Genomic DNA, 21873 nt, shown 5'->3' with positions numbered 1-21873 from the left:
TAACTTATGAGAGTATTTTAATGAATAATAGACAACTCTAGAACCAGAATTTCAAGGAATATGTTATGTCAATTGGATAGAGACAGCAAAATCATAATTTGCTGAGTAAAATTTAACGATATCAATTCAACTGACGGATGAGAAAGAAGTAGAATGAAAAAGCTGAGTTAATTCTGAGTTAATTACCCCAATCCTGGAAACATGAATAATTTAAACTAATGTTTTACTCTGGAATATTTGTCTTACAACATACTCAGGGGAATGGTAGAGATTTCAACTCAGTTCTCTGTATTTCTTTGCATGTTGTGTAAAGCAGCTGTCTATAGCTGTACTGGCCTGCCTAATGGCAGTGATTTTCCCCATATTTTTGAGCACAAAGGCTGAGCTGGCCCATCACATCCATCTCTTCTAAAAATGCAGCAAAATATTGATCAGGTCTTGGCATTTCACCAGCACTCAGATTGAGCCCTTAAGGCAAGAAATTATGATATTATTGTATTGATCACATAAAGTTAGCATGCACTAAAAATAAATCTTACTTATTTTCACACAGTGCTTCCCATAATATAAGCAAAAGCACCAGATGTGTTAGGATGTACCCAAATACACCAAACAGCAAAATGCAGATGAGGCATCCATTTATATCCAACAACAAATGTCCTGAGTGGTGAAACAGCCTCGAGTTGTGCCATGGGAGGTTTGGATTGGATATTACAACAAAAATTCTTCATTGAAAGGGTGGCTGAGCATTGCAAAAGGCTGCCCGGGGAAGTGATGGAGTCACTGTCCCTGTCAGAGCTCAGAGCTAGGAGGATGTGGTGCTCAGGGACAGGGTTTGCTGATGCCCCTGGTTGTGGCAGGTTTATGGTTTGATTTGATGATCCCAGAAATCTTTTCCAACATGGATGATTCTGTGAACACAGAATAGAGACTCAACAGGGATGAAAGAGCTGTTCAAGGTGAAGTCCAGACAGAGAACACAAACACAACTGACCAGCCTTGGGGTTCTGGGCTTTCCCTCAAGTTCCTGCTATCTGCAGGTGCAGCCAGGGAAATGAAGCCATTTGTTCATCTTTACAGCAGACTGCAATAGGACCATTCCTGGAAAGTGTGGCTGCTCCTTGACAAGTGTGGAGAAACACATCCTACTGACTGTTTCCTCAGCCCAATTTCACTCTGCTGAGAGCAAGTTCCCAGCATGAGATAATATGTCCCAGATATTTGGTGCATGGAAGTGTTGCTAGATTTAGCTGCAGACACCTTCTAGGAAGGAAAACAAGGAGCTTGTGGGTAAGAGAAAGCAGAAATAAAAGCAAAAACTGGTGTGGGGTGTTCAGGATGGGCAGAGTGGCTGAAGCCAATGAGATGCACTCCTCTGTCAGAGTTCACCCGTGATCACAGCTGCGTCTTAAAATCTGGGTCACAAATGTGATTGCTTCTAAGTGGGGAATATTTTATTTCTCATTTAACTAAGGGTAAATATTAGGAGGAGTTGCTGCTCTCTCAGTCAGGTGCAGGCAGCTCCCTGGGCTGCTGGGACACCAGGAGTGAACATTTAACTGGGACCTTCTCCAGATGAGGAACAGACAATGACACAGACTAAAATTAACTCAATCTTGGTAAAATGTTTGCAGTTCTACTTAAATCCTTTCTCTTGATTTTAGATTTTTAAGGATGGGGATGAAACACACCCAAGGAGGACTCTGGGTCTGTCTCACATGGCTCCTGTGCCTGGAGCTGGTGCTGTTCATCCTCTCAGATGAGCTAAATCTGTCTGTGGGAAACACATTACCTGTCTTCATTTTATTTGGTATCTCCATGATCTGCCTGGTGCCTTTATGAAGCACCAAATTTATTGCTGGAACCATTTATCATCAAAGAGTCTTTTTATACATGACAATTCCGGTTTTCTCATTATCTTGTATCAATTTCTGGGTTGCTACAAAGCATGGGAGTTTATATTTCTTTTCAACTAAACTCATAAAAGTTAATTACAATGAGGCAATGCACTTACAAAACTACTACTGGATCTAACAGGCCATTGTAATAAAAAGTAAATAAAGATTCATGCATTTTAAAGCACATTTAGCTTCACTGATCTAGAAGCAAATTGGGCATAAGAAGATTGCACTGACAGCATTAAAACTGCTGCTGTATTTAAATTGATATCAGTAAAACAGACCTATAAAACAGAAATGTAACTATACACACTGCAGATTTTGGGGACTTTACACTCCTGTGAGTTTTAAAACCTGTTGTATCTTCCAAAAATTTTGAGCAAAAGGAGGAAATAAACACTACAATTGGATCTAAAACTTTATTTGCATTAAATAAAAACATTTAAATGAGTGCAATTCAAAATTATTCTAATGAGTCATTCTTGCACATAAAAGATTTATTTTGGTTGGGCAATTCTCAATTTTACCAAGCAAACAAGACAGACCCATCCAATTTGATGTCTAACATATGAAAAATAGCTCCCTGATTGGATGCAGCACACGAGCTGTGGGAAAACTAGAAAAAGATATGGCCTTATGTTCAACAACTGAAATAATCTGAAGCATTTTAAGATTTCCCTTCACCTCTCAGGAACAGGCAGGGCAAGAGTGGACTCTGCCAGTTTCTTCTCCACGTTTTTAGAGGCAGCATCCAAGGAAACACCCTGAGATGCCTGGGTGATGGTTTTGCCTGTCAGGAAGTACCAAGGTGAATGGAGGCTCTGTTTTTTCACACTGCAGTGTTAGGATTTTCTATTTAAAAACTGCTTCTTGCAAGAAAGGTAAGGGGGGTTTGATTTCATAATAAACTGCTCAGAGATTTGTCCTGGCTTTCTGTTGCTACATACTAAAACACACATTTTTATCCTCAGCTTCCCAAAAGAAGGCATCTGGAAGGAAAGAGGCTCTGGAAAACAGAAGATATGACTGCAGCAGCTCAGTGACTTAATGATGCTTGCTAGCAAACAAGGACACAAGAAGTCAGAAAGTTCTTTTCAATCCTGCATTCCTGTGGGATCAGGAAACTCCCCTTGTGATCTTTGTGACTGCTCTTATTTGAATTATGTAACTCAGCACAATATTTTTCTAAGGTGAGTTTGCTTCCTTTATCTTTTAAATATTTTTGGCTTCTAATCAAAACAAATGAACTTAGCAAAAACCCCTCAACAGTCTCAGCCTACCCAGAAGAGAGGAGTTCACTCCTTTCACAGCAGGAAAAGCAAAACACAAGCGTCTCAGGGAGAGCCAGCCTCACCAAGCCAACATAAAGAAGTGTTTCATGCCAAACCACATTAAGCAAATGGATGCCCACAAAAACACACTTCAGAGCACAGACCAGGAGCACATTTCAGCACTGAGCTGAGTGTTCCACACTGTGCAGCTCTGGGTGACCTCAGCTGGACAAGTGCCAGCTCATTTCTCTCACCTGTATGTTCCACAAAGCTCCCACAGGAGAGTGCCTCCTGCTCTGGATGGTGGTGCTGAACCCAAGGAACAGCAATGCCATGAAAGGAGCTGCACTGCAGTGACAGAAGAGATTTCCTCAGGCTCAGAGGAGAGCAGCAAAACATCTCAGACCCTTCAGGCTGAGAGATGCTGCTGCAGTCATGCCAAGAGCTGCAGCCATGGCCAGGCAGGAGGAGAGTAAAGAGGTTGGAGGAGACACAGAATTGCCCTGGCAGAAATCCTAGGCTCTCTGCATGTCCTGTCAATGTTCCCACTGGCTTTAGCACAGTCAGAATCTCCCCTCATGGATGTTTTAGGAAACCATTCCCCAGGTCCCTTATGCTTACAGTTATTTACCCGCAGCCTGCTGCCACTGAGCAAAACAGAGGAGCAATCCATTTAGAAAATAAAATCTAAGGTGCTCTGTAGCACTCCTGGTTTTCATTTTCCCATATTTAGGTGGAAAAAAAGAAAGCACTGGATGTGTCCTTTTAAATCCCAGAAATCAGGTCTCATTCTCCCATGCGGGTCAGAATAACTGCTTTTGCTCAGGCCCTTCTGCAAGAACCTCTGTCTGTGAGAAAACCAGTCAGACCCCAGGGCAAACACTGAGTCTCTGCAGAATCCCTTGGCAAGCTGTGAAAATCTGGGCTGCAGATTTTCCTGGAAAGGCCAGGCTGAGCTCCCAGCCTGGCAGTGCTGCCATGTGCCAAGGCTATGGTCACACACACCTGGCCTGCCCAGGGCCAGGCTGGGATGCTGGCACAGCCCCTCATTCCCTGATGTGGAATGTGGTGGAGTGTTGTCATTATATTACAAGAGTTTATTGTAATTACATTGCAAGGGTTCCATATTGTTAGAGTTTCATACCTCCTTGATGTTTCTTGTAGGCAGCTCCTCTGGGCACTGACTCTTCCTCATCCTCACAGCAGCCAAGTGACTCCAGTTCCCACCAATCCACTCTTCTATAACACTCTTCTTGTATTGGCTACAGCTGTGGCCTGTTAACATCAGGCCTGCTCCTAATCCTTAATAATTGGCTCAGCTGCAACTCTTTAGGGGGTAAGATTACTCTCTATACTACCTTTATTTACTTATATTCTATCCCCCTACAATGGATGATGTGATGGAGGGCACACCCAGGGCCTTTGGGATCTCTGCCCCTCTCTAGAGGGGATATTTATCCAAATCCAACACAATCTGACTCAAAGGGTGTGCAACCTGTACATTCTATTGCAGCCATACAATCTTATCCATGACAATCTTCTCCAAGCTTCTCTCACAATGGAAGCTACCAGAAACAGAGGCTGCTGGAAGTGTTTGTGCTCTGCTCATCTGTGCTGGACTGAGCAGCCTGAGCTCCATGGGCAGCAGCCTCGTCCCTGGCAGATCACAGGCTAAAAGTCCCATTAACCCACAGCAGGCAAAGGAGCTGGCTACTTAACAGCAAGGGGTTTGGAGGAGCAAAAAAAGCATGTTTACAAATGTGGAATGTTTATTGTTCTCTGATGTTTTCTCCTAATGCTGGCGGATTGACAAGATCCTCTTGTCAACAGGAACAAACACAGAGGGGACAGTAAAGAAAATCTCTGCCTGTTCCAAGAAGCCAGCCAAAGTCAGAGCTGGATGATATACAGGTGGCACAGGGTGAAGAAATAACAAGAAAGAGGCAGGTGGTAAAAAAATTAAATAACAACAGCTCTGCCTTTTTATCTGACAGCAGAATTTGGTCTTCAGAATCCTATAAACTAATGCTCCAAAATGTGGATAATGGCTGAGCTCAAATGAGTCACAAGGACCAGGCACAGAACTGCCAGGCCCTACCCACAGCAGTAAGCAAGGTGCCATTGAAATTCTCTCTGAAGCTGGCATTGATTTATTCCAAAAATTATCTTTGCACCACAAACCCTCTGCTGCATCATCCAGAGCTCAGCAGAAGAGGAAGCAAGATCAGAGACCTAAGGCAAGGGGTCTGCTGCTTTCCTCCTGGAAATAAGAAAAGATTTGCCACGTGCAAATGGCCCTGAGCAATGGGCAAGAAGGTGTAGGGAGCAGCTCCTGTGTGAGATGGGCACTATTGTAAATTTAGGTAACCTCGATGATGGGAAGACTGATGAGGACAGCATCTTATCAGAAGGCTAATTTATTACTTTATGATACTATATTATATTAGAGAATACTATACTATACTAAAGAATACAGAAAGGATGCTTACAAAATGCTAAAAAGATAATAATGCAAACTCGTGACTCTCTCCAGAGTCCTGACACAGCTTGGCCCTGATTGGCCGAAGAGTGAAAACAACTCACACTGGAGTTCAATCAAAAAATCACCTTGAGTAAAACAATCTCCAAACACATTCCACATGAGCACAACACAGGAGAAGCAAATGAGACAAGAATTGTTTTCCTTTTCTCTGAGGCCTCTCACTGTCTTTCAGCTTCCCAGGAAAAAAGCCCTGGGTGAAGTTCAGAGAATGTGAATGCCACAGGACACCTGGGAGCTCAGGCAGAGCTGCTGGCAGCCCTGCCAGGTGGGCACACTTTCCTTGGAGGAAGGTGCTTGCTGACCACAGAAAGCAGCTCCTCTTCCCCACAGGCTCCTCAGAGCTGCCCAGCTCATGGCTCACACCAGCAAACTGCAGCTCCATGGCCCTGGAGTGGCTCCTGCTGCTTGGACATGCTGGGTAGAATTTGAGCTTCCCAGAACTGTTACAGGGTTGGAAATTCATTTTCAGCATTAGAATAAATGTGAAAGTTACCAGATTTTTGCAAGAAGGGAGTTATATTAAAAAGTACATACTTTCAAGAGAGAAATTCTAGTTTATGGCTTAAAATATAGTCTGATACACCCTGGTGATTATTGTGCTACTGGCTAAAGTTTTAATTTTTTGCAACAGATCACTATAAAGCTGGCAGAATGAGGACTTGGGCTCCACATGCTGCAAAGTACTTCACCAGCAATGAGAATAACCCATCCCTTTTCCAGCTTCCCAGGAGAAGGGCTGCAGACAGGGATACACTTCCACAGCCTCAACCAGAAGTGCAATTAGACAAAAGCACTCTCAACAGCTTTATTTGCCATGACATGCTCCTCAGGATGCCTCCAGAGCAGAAGCCAGAGAGAGCCCCTAATTTTCCACTTTTTCACAAGACACCCATGGCAAAACAGAGCCCAGGCTCCAGGAGCTGCAGGGGAGAGGGGCTGCCCTGGGGAGACCAGTGGCTTCCAGAGCATCCAAGGAAGAGTAACAGCATCCATTTCCAGAAGGAAGGTGCAGAGCAGAACACCTTGAGGAACGTGACCTTCCTGCCCAGAGCTGGGCAGGGCAGGACACAACAAAGCTTTGTTGACGGGCCAGGAGGGACATGTGCATTTCTATTCTATTCTATTCTATTCTATTCTATTCTATTCCATTCCATTCCATTCCATTCCATTCCATTCCATTCCATTCCATTCCATTCCATTCCATTCCATTCCATTCCATTCCATTCCATTCCATTCCATTCCATTCCATTCCATTCCATATTAGTTATTAACTCCAGGTCACTCACACTATCTCAGCATACACACAGCAGGAAAGATGCCACAATATCCCAGAGGCCAGGGGATAACTGCAGCTGGCTTTACCAACTACAGGAGTTGTAGCCCCAAACACTTGCTCTGACTTCGGCCCCTGCACACAGCAAAGAGCCTGGGCCAGGGTTTGGGGTGGCTGCACTCTCACAGGGGGTGTGGGAAACACTCAAACCCTACTGCCAGACAAAGCTGGGGAATTGCTGACACCAGGGGCTGCCTGCTGTCCCTCCTGCTGGGGCACAGGGCGCTGAGGATGCAGCTCAGGTGACACCTGGGGCACTGCCTGCTCCTCTCAGATGTGCTCACATCCTGCTCACCATAACACTGCACATTTACCACAGCACAGAGGGCTGCTAAGGGAAGGACAGATTGCCCTGAGGGAGAGAAAAGAGCATCCATACCATCCATACAGAAGACTTATGCCAGGTCTCCATGGAATTTTTTGGGAGGAATTTGCAATTCAAGCCGAGGTTTTACTAAAATCTGAATTTTTATGGGGCTGGTTCTTATTACATTAAAAGTGACAAGCTTTCTGAATCTGTCAGTACAGGTGCAGCATAAGGAGAAAAAACAGCTCAGCTACCAATAAGTACATGACCATCTGCCCAAAGAAGTGATGGCAGGTCAAGTGCTGAACACTGCTATAATTTAATCTACCAGCAGACAGACAGATCTAACACCTGCAGGTGTTAGAAATGAAGAAAAACTGCTTTCCACAAGATCCAAGTACACTCTGTAGCCCTTCTTGCTCTACCCAAATGTAGACACTGTTCAAAAGACAAATACAAATCCATCTAATACTTTAACATAACTAAAATAAATTCCAAATGGACAACAGCCTGTTTGCAGACAGCAGAGACTTCCCTGACTTGCTTTCCTGAATTTATATGATTTATTTATGGACTGCTCCATTGTTTGCAGGTCTTGTAACCAAAATCCATTCCCAAAAGAAGGAATTCAGCAGAAAACAAGCCAAGATATAAGCCTGACCAGGGAATTTTCCCCAGTGCCCCTCCCAGAGCAGAACCTCCCTATCAGTGCTGTGTTTGTTTCACCCAGCACAGCTGCAGCTCCCCATGGATGATGACCCTTCTCCAGTTCTATGGGCTCCTCACTTTTGCATCTTTCTCAGCCTGGTGAAGACCAAAGCTTCAACAGGGATTAGAAAGGTGTGTATGAGGAAGCCACTTCAGTTAAACCAACATTCCCAGACAAGAGGAACAATCAGCATGAGTGTTTTTTACATTTTACTTCATTGAAAATAAACACAAATATATATAAACAAAATAAAAACTGCTTTAAGCACCATGTCTGCATCATGGGGTACCTGTGCCCCCATAAACAGCTGAACTGCACCCATGGTTTTACACCTTTCTGCCTCCTCTTCATTCCTGGTCAGCCCTCAATACACCATCAGGGCTAACAAGCTGGTTTGGGGCTTTTAGCATAACTACTATAAAACTGTAACATGCCTATAAAAGAATGTCGAGCAGATTTTTCTATGAAACTAATTGAGATAAAAGGAAAGAAATGGAAGGGAGTAGAAAACATTCATGTTAATTTGCTAATATCATATAAAGTATTTATCTCAATGGAGAATGCTGCACTAGAGCCATACACACAGCCTGGCTGTCAAAAAAGTCCTGGGGATGGGGTTGCTCCATGGATGAATAAGTGAAATTTTATCAGTTAGGACAAAAAAAATATATGTATATCACATCCAAATGACTGCATCCATCTCATATTGGTGTCATTCTGCAAATATCAAATTTTGCTTCTCATCTTTCATAACAGAAGCAAATAAAAATCTTGAGGAGATTTTCAGACAAGACATCACTAAAACACACACATCAAAATAATGAGAAAGAATAACAAAAGGCTACAACAAGTTAAATTGCTCTGACAATTTTTGAAAGCAATTCTGCTTTAATAAGACTAGAGAGAAGATGACTTTCAAGTACCATAGGGCACTGTGGTCTTTCCTTCAAAGGGCTTTGCTCTCCTCAGATAATGACACTTTCCTCACTCATCTGGCTTCCAGTCTTTATTGTCCAACATTAAAAGTATAACAGAGCAAAAAAAAATTAAGTAAACTAGATAAAAAAGCCAGACATAAAGTACAGATAATCTCAGATAAAATAAAAAAATACATTAAGAGGAAATTTATGTGTGTGGAGCAAATCCAGCTCTGAATACGACAATTAAAAGCTCTGAGTCAAATGTTTTTGAAGAGGGTGATGCAAATATAGGTTTAATAGATTTAATCACTGCTGAGAAAGGGTGTGGAGCAGCACTCCCTCCTCTTGACAGGTATCATCATCCTCTCCAGCACTGAGCTCTTGTGCTGATTTCAGCCCTTCAGCCTTGGACTCTCACTTGACCTGAAACCATCAGTTTTCCCCCAGTGCAAGCCAAAGCTGTGCAGGTTCCTAATGCAGTTTCCAGCAGGGAATCATCATAGCATGCCACAATTTCAGAGGCTCTGAAAAACCCTGCAAGTTAACATTTAGCTGCCTCAAGGTATTTTACAACCAGGTACCCATATTCAATGAGGTACGGAGAGCTTCCATTTAGTATTCCCCCCTCCTCTCACTCCAAGCACAATTTAAACCTTGGGTAGCAGAAAAGAAAGTGTTCTATGGATTCAGGGCACATCATACAGAGCTTTCTTTCCCAACAGCAACACAGATACACCACAACTTAATCCCATTTGTCACATCAGGTAAACAGGCAGTAGTTCATGTGGAGAAAATTCAGTAGCAGGACACTCAATATCTCAACTAAAGTTTCCTATGAATCTAATAATCTGGAAAGAGGGTAAATAATGATGTAGTAGGATTTTCAGATTTCAATTATTTAGGTTAGCTGAGGGACAAGAAAGCTTAGGGACTTGGAAAGAGAATAAATGTTGCTGGGAGAGCACAGAGTGCAGCAGCCTAAGGATCCTACTGATAGCAAAAGATAAACTCACCCTTCCTGTTGGATATAAATTTCAGAGCACACACCCCAGGTACAAGGTGTCATTGGAGAGAAAAAAAATAATCTCCTCTCTGAATTTATGACACAGATAGTGCAAGCAGTGTAGGGGTTTCCATTCACTCACACCCTAGCAGAAGAATAAAATGTAGTGGTTACTTAGCACAAACAGAAACATTACATATTTAAAACTAACAGGAATAAATATTAAATTCTGAAAGTAATGCAACTGTCAGCTGGAACTTGGTGTAGTCAAGATGCATTTAAGCCCATGCCTTGATCTGATCTTTAAAATGCCTGATCATTTCCAGATACCTGAGTGTCACATCAAAGAGCTGAGCTGCCCTGCTCCCCCTCTGCAGGGAAACCAGCACCAAAGTGTGCCCCAATGCTCAGCACATCTCTGCCACACACCATAATGATGGCAATTATCAACAATAACAACACTGTGGGTGTAAATGTGCTCTGGCAGCTGGGGCTGGTGGATTCTGCATCCAAGAGCAGCCCCGGGCAGCACCAAGGGAGGGAGAGCAGAGCAGAGCCGGCCCTGGGAGTGCAGAGGGGCTGCTGGCCACTCCTTGGGCACACTCTGGCAACTTCTGCAAGAACCAGAGAGCTCAACATCCTCTGCAACTCAGATCAGCTGAGGGGATTCCCTTGCATTCCTCCACCAGCCCTCTCTTTCCTGCTCTCAAACCCATGACACCACATAAACCCACTGCTGCTTGTCCCTAAGTGCGCAGGGGTGAGGAGACAACCTCCACCTGCTCTCTGAAACTCCATCAAGTGTGAGATACCTGATGCCCTATCGATATTTTAATAAAAATACCAGTATTTTTAATTAATCAGGCATTTCTTCACTGAGATGAAACACTGTGTACATTTCTCATTTACTCTCCCCAATACATGCTTATTAATTAGCAGACTAATTCACTCACTTCTTTAGGAACTGCATGCCAGGGAAAATGTTCTCAGCTGTCAAATGCAACTCATCGATTACTGTAAGACACTTAAGACTAATTGATAAATATATCCAAGCCCTGATTAATTGCTGAAAAATCCATCATGCTGCATCCTGCTGTCCTTTCCTTTATAATAAGACTCTTGAATTAATTTGAAACTTGATTTTCCCTTCTTTTAATTAAGAAAACCACCAAAAATCCGAAGTATTTGTGGAGGGTGTCTATTCAATTTTCTGGTTATGCTTGAAGTGAAATCTACTTCATTTACCTTATTAGCCAAAAGTAAGGAAATGAGCCTACTCTGAAATTAGTTACTCTGTCAACTAGAATTTATCTTTGGGGCTGAGAGAGCTGATGTGGAAACTTGAAAGCAATTTCTTCACTCTTCTGTTTGTTATGTGTATTTTTTAAGGTTTCTTTCTGATTACATAAATTAAAAGTGACTTCTACAAAATCTGGAAGAGATGTGCTGCATGCACTTCTCAGTACAGCATATGGCAGCCTTTGAAACAGCCCAGTGTACAATTATGTGGATTTTTTGGAATGTAAAAGGTAAAAGTTGCAGAGTAAAAGTGACTGAACGTTCACAGTGATGTTTCCAAGCAATAACCCTCTCCCTGCTCAGTCCATGGCCATGCACCCCTGTATTCTCACAAGAATTCTGCTGATGTAAGAACATTTCCCCCCTCCTTACTTCCACTATTTGTAGCTTAAATAGTATTTAAAACACTATTTCACTGGGGTCCTACTGAGATCAATCCACAAGTTCCCTCTGAGGGTCATTTTTCCCCAAATTGAACTTTTCCTCCTCCTCCTCCCCTCACAAAGCCTGGAGGCAACAAGCTTTGGTCTAGCACCCAGCACTGCCCCAGCAGCCTCCTCATTCCTCAAAGTATTTCCACAAGTCTTCCATGAAATTACGATTTTTGCCAAAAAATCTATGTAGTACTGTTTGTCTGTGGAGAAATGTTTGGGCTATCAACAGCCAGTGCTGGTTCTCTGGCAAAAGAGGAGGATCATTACAATGCCTCTTGAAATCAGTGATATTTCCTTGCTGCTAAAAGGGTGGCATGCTTTACACCTTTAAACTACCTTAAGTAATCATTTTCTAGGCAGAACAGAAAATCCATTTCTATTAGTTTCCAAAGACCTTGAAAGTATGGATGTAGGAAGACCACTTCCATAAATCCACCTTTTTAGAGTCACTGGCTAACACAGAATTTATGCAAGTGCAGGTCTGTCACATAACTCAGTATTTATATTCTCCCTTTCAAGCTCCAGGGAGCTGGAGTAAAATGCTAAAAATAAAATACACATGTTATAATACACACAAGATTTAGAGATGGAACTATTCTGACAGTTCAAAATAAAAGATCTTTGTGCATAAGGTCTCCATAGCTAGGCCTGTACTTAAATCACATATTGATTTAACTCACCGTAGACAAGCTATATAAGCTTTGGAATGATGTATGCTTGATCAATGTCTTTTAGAAATTAATCTCTGCCAGACTTGCTCATTTAAGTAAGTGAAGAAGGCAGATAAATATCCCTACATTTTACTTTATATGACAGTAAACCAATTTCTAATCAAATTTGTAAGTAAACAGCATTATTTGTTTCCAAGAAATATCAATATTAAAATACCTTTCTAAGAAAATCTGAAAACAATTTAAAGTTTTATCTATGAAATTCACAGATTATAAAATTGATACAAGAGTATACAAACATGATGATCAGAGATACAGAGGAGAACAAAATGCTCCTTTGAAATAGCCAGGGATGGGGACTCCTAGCACCACCCTGAACAAAGGGATCTGGAGTCTCAGCCAGATGAAAGTCAGATGTGTTTGATATTTTACTTCTTTGAAGTGCTAACAGTGATTCCACACCTGAGTGCAGGAGTGATGCCCCACTCCATTGCAAGCACTCTGACCCTGACATGGGGAGAAATAAATGTTTACACTCTACAGGCAGGCCTCTGCTTTAGAACAGAGCATTCTCTCAGGTTAGAGACAGGGAAACTGAGGCACGGAGAGGCACAATGACCCCTGAAAGGCACAAGGCAAGCTGAGCTACAAATGCCAGGAGTGAAGGCTTTATCTGAATGCCAAATCTACTCATGCAAACCTCCTTTCTGATCCATGATTTTACTCAAATCCCGCTGATCCCAGCAGTGACAGCTCAAGGACAGATCCTGACCCGGCTTAGAGCCGGGTAGCTCATGAACAATGAACTAAAATTTCATTACTTTTACAATAACTAAAAGTTAATTACTTTTCTGTGAGCTTTTGTGACCTAGCTCGGTTTAGGGACAGCCCAACCCAAGGTGAAAAGCTGGCTCTCTGTCTCAGACACTCGTGTGGCCCCAGCAGTAAGATCCCCTCAGTGTGACATTATTCACAGGTCACTCCTGGCACTGAACCCCAGAGAATGAACCTCAGCACAGAGCCACGACCAAGGACACACTGACACTCCCCAGGCCACCAGCACAGGGACAATCAGGCCACTGCAGCCTTGGGGGACTCCCTGCTAAAACAAAAATTCAAAGGAGGAGGGAAGGCACTTACCGTACAGGACTGCAATGAGCGACACGGGCATGACCAGGATACCCACCAGCATGTCTGCCACTGCCAGAGACATCAGGAAGAAGTTTGTGGCATTCTGCAACTTCTTCTCCAAGGACACAGCCATAATTACCAATATGTTCCCCCCAATGGTCAGCAGGATGACAACCAAGATCAGGAGGGCCGGCCAATTCTTCTCCCTGACGGACATCCGAGAGACTTCGCCCTTCTCAGAGGTGTTGAGAGGATCAGATGTAGGCAAACTCTGGTTCAGAGTCAAATTGCTGCTCAAGGACCAAGCCATCAGACCACCATGCAAACTGAAATCCAGTGTAACAGACACTGTTGTTAAGCTGAGCAATATTCCAGTGCTACTTAAAGTGCTCATTGTCTGGGGCTGGTTGCTCTGTCTCTTAACCGTGCCTCAGAGACGATCCCTTTTCCAAACTCCAGGTCCAAGGCAGATCACAAAACCTGAGCCAGAAAATCATTTGATCTTCCATAGTGAAGCAGAGCTTACAGAAGTTAGCGTGGAGCTCCTCTGCTTTCCTTGGGTGTGGTAGAGGATGACCATTGTCCACCAGCCTCAAGGGAAAGGAGACTTTGCAATCTCCAGCTGGTTCCCAAGTTCACCATTCTGAAAAGTAAAGGAAAAGGATATTCTTCACTGAAACCACAGTAAACACAACACTTTCTTTATTCCCCATGCAACTGACATCCTTATTCTTCCCCTTCCTGCTGGCTGGGACATTCTCCAGACTGCCAGCAATTTATCTGAAGGGTACAGACTATGCCTACAATCATGGGGGAGAGAGGCAGGGAATCACATCAGTGTGCTCTGGCTGGTTAAAAGCTGATTATCACTAATTAAATGTTTTGTGAAACCTGCAAAAGCAAGTCTGAAGAGCAAAATATGTTTCAATTGATATCCACTTCACAGATGCTCTGCTGCTGTGTAAAACAGCAATTGCACAAAATTCCAGCCAATCCAGATAGTGCAGCCAAGCACGGGGTAATCCATCACCTTAAATGGAAGGGTTTGGATATATTTTACATATTCTGAGGTAAAATGAAGGTGTTGTAAAAACCCTCAGATCTTAATGATTAACTCTCCTATAACAAATACTGTTATATAGTATACTGTATATAACAGTATACTGTTATATAGTTCAATTTCTATTGGGAAATGAATGGTGGATAAGATGCAATTTTATTAGGCAACATTGTATGATCCTTTACATTAAAACTATACTAAAAGAATAGAGAAAAGGTTTCATCAGAAGGCTAGCCAAAAATAGAAAAGAATGATAACAAAATCTTGTGTCGCGGACACAGAGTGTGAGCCAGCTGACTGTGATTGGCCATTAATTAGAAACAACCACATGAGACCAATCACAGATGCACCTGTTGCATTCCACAGCAGCAGATAATCATTGTTTACATTTTGTTCCTGAGGCTTCTCAGCTTCTCAGGAGGAAAAGTCCTAAGGAAAGGATTTTCATTAAAGATGTCTGTGACACACATCCTCAACTTTTTGTGCAGGGCACAGGAAAAGAGCTGTTCTATCACTGTTAAATAAATAACAAAATAAAAGCCAGATTTTAGCTGTTGAATGCACTGTGGCACACATCTGACACAGCAATCCAGGTATCAAAAGCTAGATGTAGTTCATGAGATTACCCTAGATTTCATTTAAATAGGAAGTGCTCAGAATCCTATAATAAAATGTTTAACATTCATGAAGGTTTTGGAACTTTGTTAATGGGCTTTGTGCACAAAAATATTTCTTAAATGAGCAGTTCATACAATGAACCCAGATTTGCTTCTGCATTGTAGTTAATTACTCCCAGAGGGTCTCTAAACCTCATATTTAGGAAGGAGTTTTGCACAGCACAGAAAATAATTTTGCAGCTGCACATGCAGATGAATGAACAAGTGGTCACTGGACCATTTATTCTTTCCAACTTAGTTGGTCTCAAAAACAAACAAAAAAAAGTCTCTAGAAAGTTTATTTTTTATTTTCCAAAACACAGCTTTTAATTCAAAGCTGTGATGACAATTTTTCCAGATCACCTTTCCACATTGAAGGAGACACTGGGCAGCCAAAGGATCACAGACAGGACATGACTTAACTCTGGATCATGAAAACAAACCAACAACCCCCAAACAAAACCACACCACAAAGAACAACTCCAAGATAAGGCTTCTGAATTAAAAGTGCCTATTTTTATCACTGTTCATGTCTGCATACTGAAATGGTGAGTAGAATAATTCTCTCTTGCATTTTACATACTCAGTTTGAAAAATCATGTGGGAATTTGATTACAGGAATGCTCAAGCCTGGGCTCCACCTTCAGAATTAACTGTTCTACTGCTTTGCTAATACTCTTGTTATTATTTTACACAGATCCTGGCTTGAAGTCATCAGTTTTCCTTTTCAATGCATCCCTCAGTCTCCTCAAGGTAAAACTTTGTGACTAATTCCTTCAGCTACAGTCTTCTAAGCACGCCACTGTACCAGAAAAATAATTCACAATTTATTCATGGATTCTGCATTTATTTAAGAATCATCTCCATAATTTTAAATTGAAACATGGGCCTATCACAGATTTTTTTCCAATAGCTAACATCAAAATACACATACTGAATTTTGTGGTCAATCATCAATTCCAGTTCAATCTACTACTGACAGTTCTTAGAATTATAATTTAAACATTCAGCAAAGCCAAATTGTTTTCTATGCCACTCTTGCTTTTTGATAAAGTAAAACAATGATTTCTTTTGGCACATTCTTTCCTTTCACTCTTTAAGTCCAGTTTGAAATAAACTGAAGGTAAAATATACTGAAGGAAAAATAAAATTACTGAAATAAACTGAAGGAAAACCACTTTTGTCTATCAAGAAACACATGAATTATTTAAAGCAGAGGTTGATATGCTGGAGGTTTTGGATATTCCAGACGGTTAAGTTGGAGTGAAACAGAAGCTGCAATGGTTAATAAGCCTGTACTGGTGGGGCACTGGGGGTCTCACATGCCTTTGGGACTATTTACCACCATTACACTTGCTAAAAGGAAAAAAACCCAAACTTCTCTTGGAATAAACACAATTATTTTTTCCTTTGAATTAAATGCATTCATCTTTAGCTGTTTTACCCTTCAAAGCCCAGAGCACACGTTCCTGGGGAGAGGCAGCCGCCTGCTGAGGCTGGAGCTGTTCCCCAGCCCCAGGCAGGATCCTGCCTTTCCCTGACCCTCTGCAGAGCTCCTGAGCCCTCCTGGGTCACTGGGGGAACCTCTGGATGTTACCAACGTGCATCTGAAATTGGGTGAGAAATCAAGGATTGTCAGCTTAGCCCAAAACACCAACCTGAGTTTCAGGCAGGCTGAGGTAATATATTAATTCACGGTGAGTCTTGCTGTAAAAAATACCCCAGAAGCACTTAATGATCAAAAGTGATGCTTTCACCAATTCCCACCCCAAAAAAACCCCAAAACATCCAATGGCATCACAAGTACAAAGGCCATATGCAAGAGAGATTTTCCCCTCCCAAAATATTGTCAGTCTCCAGTTCTCCAAGTCACATTCACATCTCCCCAATTACCAGATGAAAGCAAACAAGCTGATAAAGAACAAACATTTTTAAATAAAAAAATTTTTCCTTCAGCCTTGACTTCGATGGTAGACCTACATCAGGGAAGAAAATAAATCTGAAGTCAACTAAACTGAACTGTAAGCACTGCAATTTTTGACAGGAAAACAGTTGCAGATAGTTCACAACTATCTGAGCCAGATAGTCAGATGACATAAATTTTTATAGCTCCATGAAGCCCTTTTCAGAATGGCAAATAATTTAAAATTATATAATAGAATACACAATTTATGTTCAGGAAGGCAGAATTAAGGCTTCATTCTTCACTCTAAGCCCTGCATTTCTTGCTATTTGCATATTTTTTTTTAATCCATTGCCAATTTAATTTTCCCTTTTTTTGGAACAGAAGGTTGCTTTAAAATACAAATTTTCATGGCAAACTTGCAAAGGGCCACTTTCCTTTTAGTGATTCAATAAACTCATATTTTTATATTAAGAGACTTCTATATTTTGGGCAGTTGGAACTCATCTTTCTCCTTTTTTACAGCAGCACTAGGAAACATCCCTATTTCTGTGCAGTTCTATTTTTAAGCAGTGTGTGAGAATGCCGCAAGTCCAATGGAGATGACCAGGGTGATGTGGGAGGAAGCACAATAAATGTTGGGTTTGGTTCAGCTCAGAGAAAAAGCTCTGAACAGGGATGCATTTGCTGCCTACATCTACCTGCTGGTACTTCCAGAGGAAACAGGAGAATTCCAAAAAGGAGAATTCCAAACAGGAGAATTCCAAAAGCTGGGCAGCAAAACAAGAAGAAATTGTGACAGATGTAAGGAAATAGTGTATGAAGTAGGAAAAAAAAGAGATAAATCTCAGTGCTGGTGGTCAGACAGAGACTGTGGGATGTCCATCCTTGCAGAAGCTCAGAACACAGCTGGGATCTCCTCCCAGACCCCCATCTAACCTGGGAGTCAGCTCTTCCTTGAGCACCTTGAGGACTAGAGACCTTCAAAAAGTCCCTTTCAGGTTAAATTATCCTATAATTGGATCAGAATTGTGTTTCTGAGCAAAGCTGTCCAGCATGGGGATGTTTTTGAGCTCCCACCCTTGGATACCTGCCCTGTGCTTGTCCCTGCTGCTCAGGCTCAGGATCACACCAGCACATCCTCTCCCCTTCAGTTTCCCAATGGCCAGAAATAAGAGTGTGTGGCCAGGTGGGCAAACAGAGCTGTGAAACAAAGGGAAAACAAATCCACAAAGGGAAAACCAATCCAGTGTGGCTGGTTTGGGATCCAGGGCCCCAGAGCTGCCCCAGCTCACACCAGAGCCAGCCCCTCACCTTCCCCACCTGGGTCTGAGGATCCACAGCTCAACATCCTCTGAAATGTGGCAGTTTTGGAAAGCTCAAACTCATTCTAGGCACTTGGCAGCATCAGGAAATCTCCTTTCTGTTGGAAGCAATGCCTCCAGTGCCAGCACAGAGGCAGCATTTTCACAGTCCCTGCAGGGGGAAGGAAAAGTCAAACCCCAGTGATTATTCTTTAGATACCCACTGCAAATTAACTGAAGTTGTAACCCAGAGAAGTGGTTATGCCTAATTTGACTTTTCCTGAGCTACTCTATTAGCTCTTTGCTTAGAGATTTTCTTTCCAAAGGAGAATTTGATACGTCCTCTTCTGTTTTGCAAGAAATTCTGGAATTTTTCCCAATAGGAGTTGGAGATAAATCAGCGTAAAAACCACTTAATAAAACCTTAGGGAAACCTCCCCAAATACAGCTTTCTACCAGTCTTTTTTAATTCTGACACAGAAAATAACTATTTAATTACTTGTAAATTTAAAAAAAGAGAGTATTTAATTTTTTCACAGCAAGGGGAAAATGGATTTTCTCAGATATGAGCTCAAGCAGTGATATTTTGTAGGGTCATAACAATGAATCACTACCATTCTGTCCAAAAGCAAATAGCATCAATTTCCCTCTCTGTATCTTCCCTCATACTGAGTCAGAAAGGCATTAATTTCTTTTCCAGACATTTCAAGGCAATACAAACACACAGAGAGATCTTAATCCACCTTCTGGCTCTAAGACCAGCATCCTTTTTTATTTTCCCTTTGTGGAAGAGCACCTGGGAACCTCACAAGAAGATGTAGATACTCTGCCACTCCCTGCAATGAGAAACTTTCTCTCTTGGCTCAGACATGCAGAAACACCACAACAGAATAAATCTGAATCTCATCACACACTGCTCTAACTTCTTGGAATGATTATACCCTAGTTGTTCATATTTTCTATGGGTAGATATAATTCCAACCTGCCTCTCTGGCCTTTTTTTTTTTTTTTTTTTTTAAATCCATATGTCCCTAGTGGCTGAAATTCGAAGCACATATTAACTCTCTGCAGTTAGTGCATTTATCATGGCAGTCCTGACCCTGCTTTCCTGTTGCTTCAATAAATCACTTCATTCATGAATCTGGATCATGCAAAGTCCTATTGAATGCAATCAAACCCACATTCCTGCACTATTTGTACAGCTGTGCTCCTGGAAGTTCTTACTGAGCTTGACCAGCCCCACAGTCTGAATTGGCTATAACCTGAATTTGAGCCCTGCCTCGAATTTCTGAGAACCAGCTGGAACACAAGGGGCATTTATCTTCTGCCAAACTTTTATACCCTTAATGCAACACGTCCATGGAGTTTTGAGAGTCCCCAGGATTCCCAAAGCAGCTCCTGTGGTTGTAAGGACCTGGCTTCTGCCTTCACTGCAGTGACATTCCTTCCCTCTGTCCCTTTTAATTCAGCTGCACAGTGTGGCAAACATCACGTGTGACATTGCTGGGAAAATCCTGTGTGACAGCTTTTTTACACTCAGCTTTTCAGGCTTCTTGTAGCAAACTACTTACTCTTTCTAAACTCTTTTCTTACTCTTTCTAAACTTTCTTTCTCTCTAGTAAACCAATTTTTCTTCTTCTCTCAAATGTTTTGCATGGCAGCTCTTTGTTTACATCATTAAAGTCTGGAAGTGAGCACTTATCCAAAATGAAACATAATAAACCAAAGCAACAAAAACACTTGCTTAGGTTTGTTTAGCTAACTTTTTTTTTTGCACGTTTTAAAGCCAGGCTTACTTAAAAACCAGAAGACTCCACAATTTTCAGCAGTTTCTGATGTACAGTGCTCTATTCCCATGTGTGCTTGAATAACTTCATAGCTCTAAGTGCAACCACAACAAAACACATGTAAATACGTACATGCCTCTAAATGAAAAATACTCATCAAGTGATTTACATATAATTCATGTTTTAGGGGAAATATCACACCCAGTATCACTGGGATTCTGTAATGACTGTGCATGGTTTGCAGCCGTGCCAGAGCGTGGCCAGGAGCAGGTGAGCACAGAGCAGGCTGAGTCACAGCCTGGCACACACTGAGCACACCCACCCTGCCTGGGGACTGCTGCTGACTCACTCTTTACTTACTAAGTCACATTTCTTAATCAAGCAAGAAATCCCTTGATGTTTCTCTCTGAGCTTTCTCTTCATTCCAGTTCTCCGTGCCCTCTGAAATCACAGCTCAGGACCGCTCATCTTCCAGTGAACACACAAATTTCTGATGCTGTGACATGGTGCTCACCCTGCACCTCATGCCACATGAAATCCAGGGGAAAATCTCCCCTCTGAGCCCTGGTACATCACCAGCACAGGGCTGCTCACATGGGGGTCCCACAGCTGAAAAAGCTTCTCCCCCAGGTCTGTTTTCCCAGTGGGTAGTCATGATATTTTCTGAAAAATCCCTTCTTTAGGATTTTTTTCTCTTGAGAAGCTAACAGGCCTCACGAACAAAATGTAAACAATGATTATCTGCTGCTGTGGAATGCAACAGGTGCATCTGTGATTGGTCTCATGTGATTGTTTCTAATTAATGGCCAATCACAGTCAGCTGGCTCAGACTCTCTCTCCAAGCCAACAAGCCTTTGTTGTACATTCTTTCTTTTTCTATTCTTAGCCAGCCTTCTGATGAAATCCTTTCTTCTATTCTTTTAGTATAGTTTTAATATAATATATATAATAAAATAATAAATCAGCCTTCTGAAACATGGAGTCAGATCCTCATCTCTTCCCTCATCCTCAGACCCCTGAGAACACGGTCACACCAGTGAGCACCTCAGCCTGCAGAACTCTCCAATTCAAGGCTCAGGAGTGATTTTTTCATAGATGTCTCCTCTATTAAAAAATGGTGGTGCACTCTTAACATAGGTTACAGAGTGCCTCCCCTGTTGTCATTGCTGTCCAAATGTCTTTAAAAAGAATAAATTACAGCATCAAATAAGCCAAGGAAGAGGAAAACAAAGCTCAAAGCATAATAAAAAGTGTGCCTAATGAACTGACAAATGGCTCAGGTCCTTTACTGTAATAGCTTAATTAAATATGTGTTTTCACATACCAGTGCAGTGTCAGAGAAAGGATTATTGAAACATTCATAAGCTAATTGACTTATCTTTATCTCATGCACAGCAACAGTTGATACAATAATTACATAGAAAATGCAGCTACTCATTGGGGGTTTTCCCTTTTAATTTCCTTTTCCTTTTTTTTTCTCTTGGGAAACTGACCCATAAAAACCCAAAATGGAGTGGCTGACAGGATAAATTCAAAAAAACAACACTTTTCTGCTCTAAGTATATTATACACATAACTGGATATCCTGATAAATCTGTAGTAAGGGAAACTAATAAAATAGATAGAAAATAAAACTCTTAAAAAC

At 41.8% G+C, this 21873-nt stretch overlaps 1 protein-coding gene across 5 annotated transcripts in view; it reads right to left on the bottom strand.

Annotated features, from left to right (window-relative positions):
• The window catches only part of HTR2C (5-hydroxytryptamine receptor 2C), a 220992-nt gene that overhangs the window by 29188 nt on the left and 169931 nt on the right, over positions 1–21873 (bottom strand). For all 5 annotated transcript variants that reach the window (XM_064713220.1, XM_064713218.1, XM_064713222.1 and 2 more), the window contains exon 3: positions 13528–14161. In XM_064713220.1, the coding sequence (XP_064569290.1) occupies positions 13528–13912 (385 nt within the window). In that variant the 5' untranslated portion in view covers positions 13913–14161. The remainder of the gene's footprint in view (positions 1–13527; positions 14162–21873) is intronic.

This window comes from Zonotrichia leucophrys, chromosome 4A (genome assembly GCF_028769735.1).
Source record: "Zonotrichia leucophrys gambelii isolate GWCS_2022_RI chromosome 4A, RI_Zleu_2.0, whole genome shotgun sequence".
NCBI lineage: Eukaryota > Metazoa > Chordata > Aves > Passeriformes > Passerellidae > Zonotrichia > Zonotrichia leucophrys.
The sequence above is the reverse complement of the archived record's forward strand: the minus strand, read 5'-3'. Positions and strand labels throughout refer to the sequence as shown.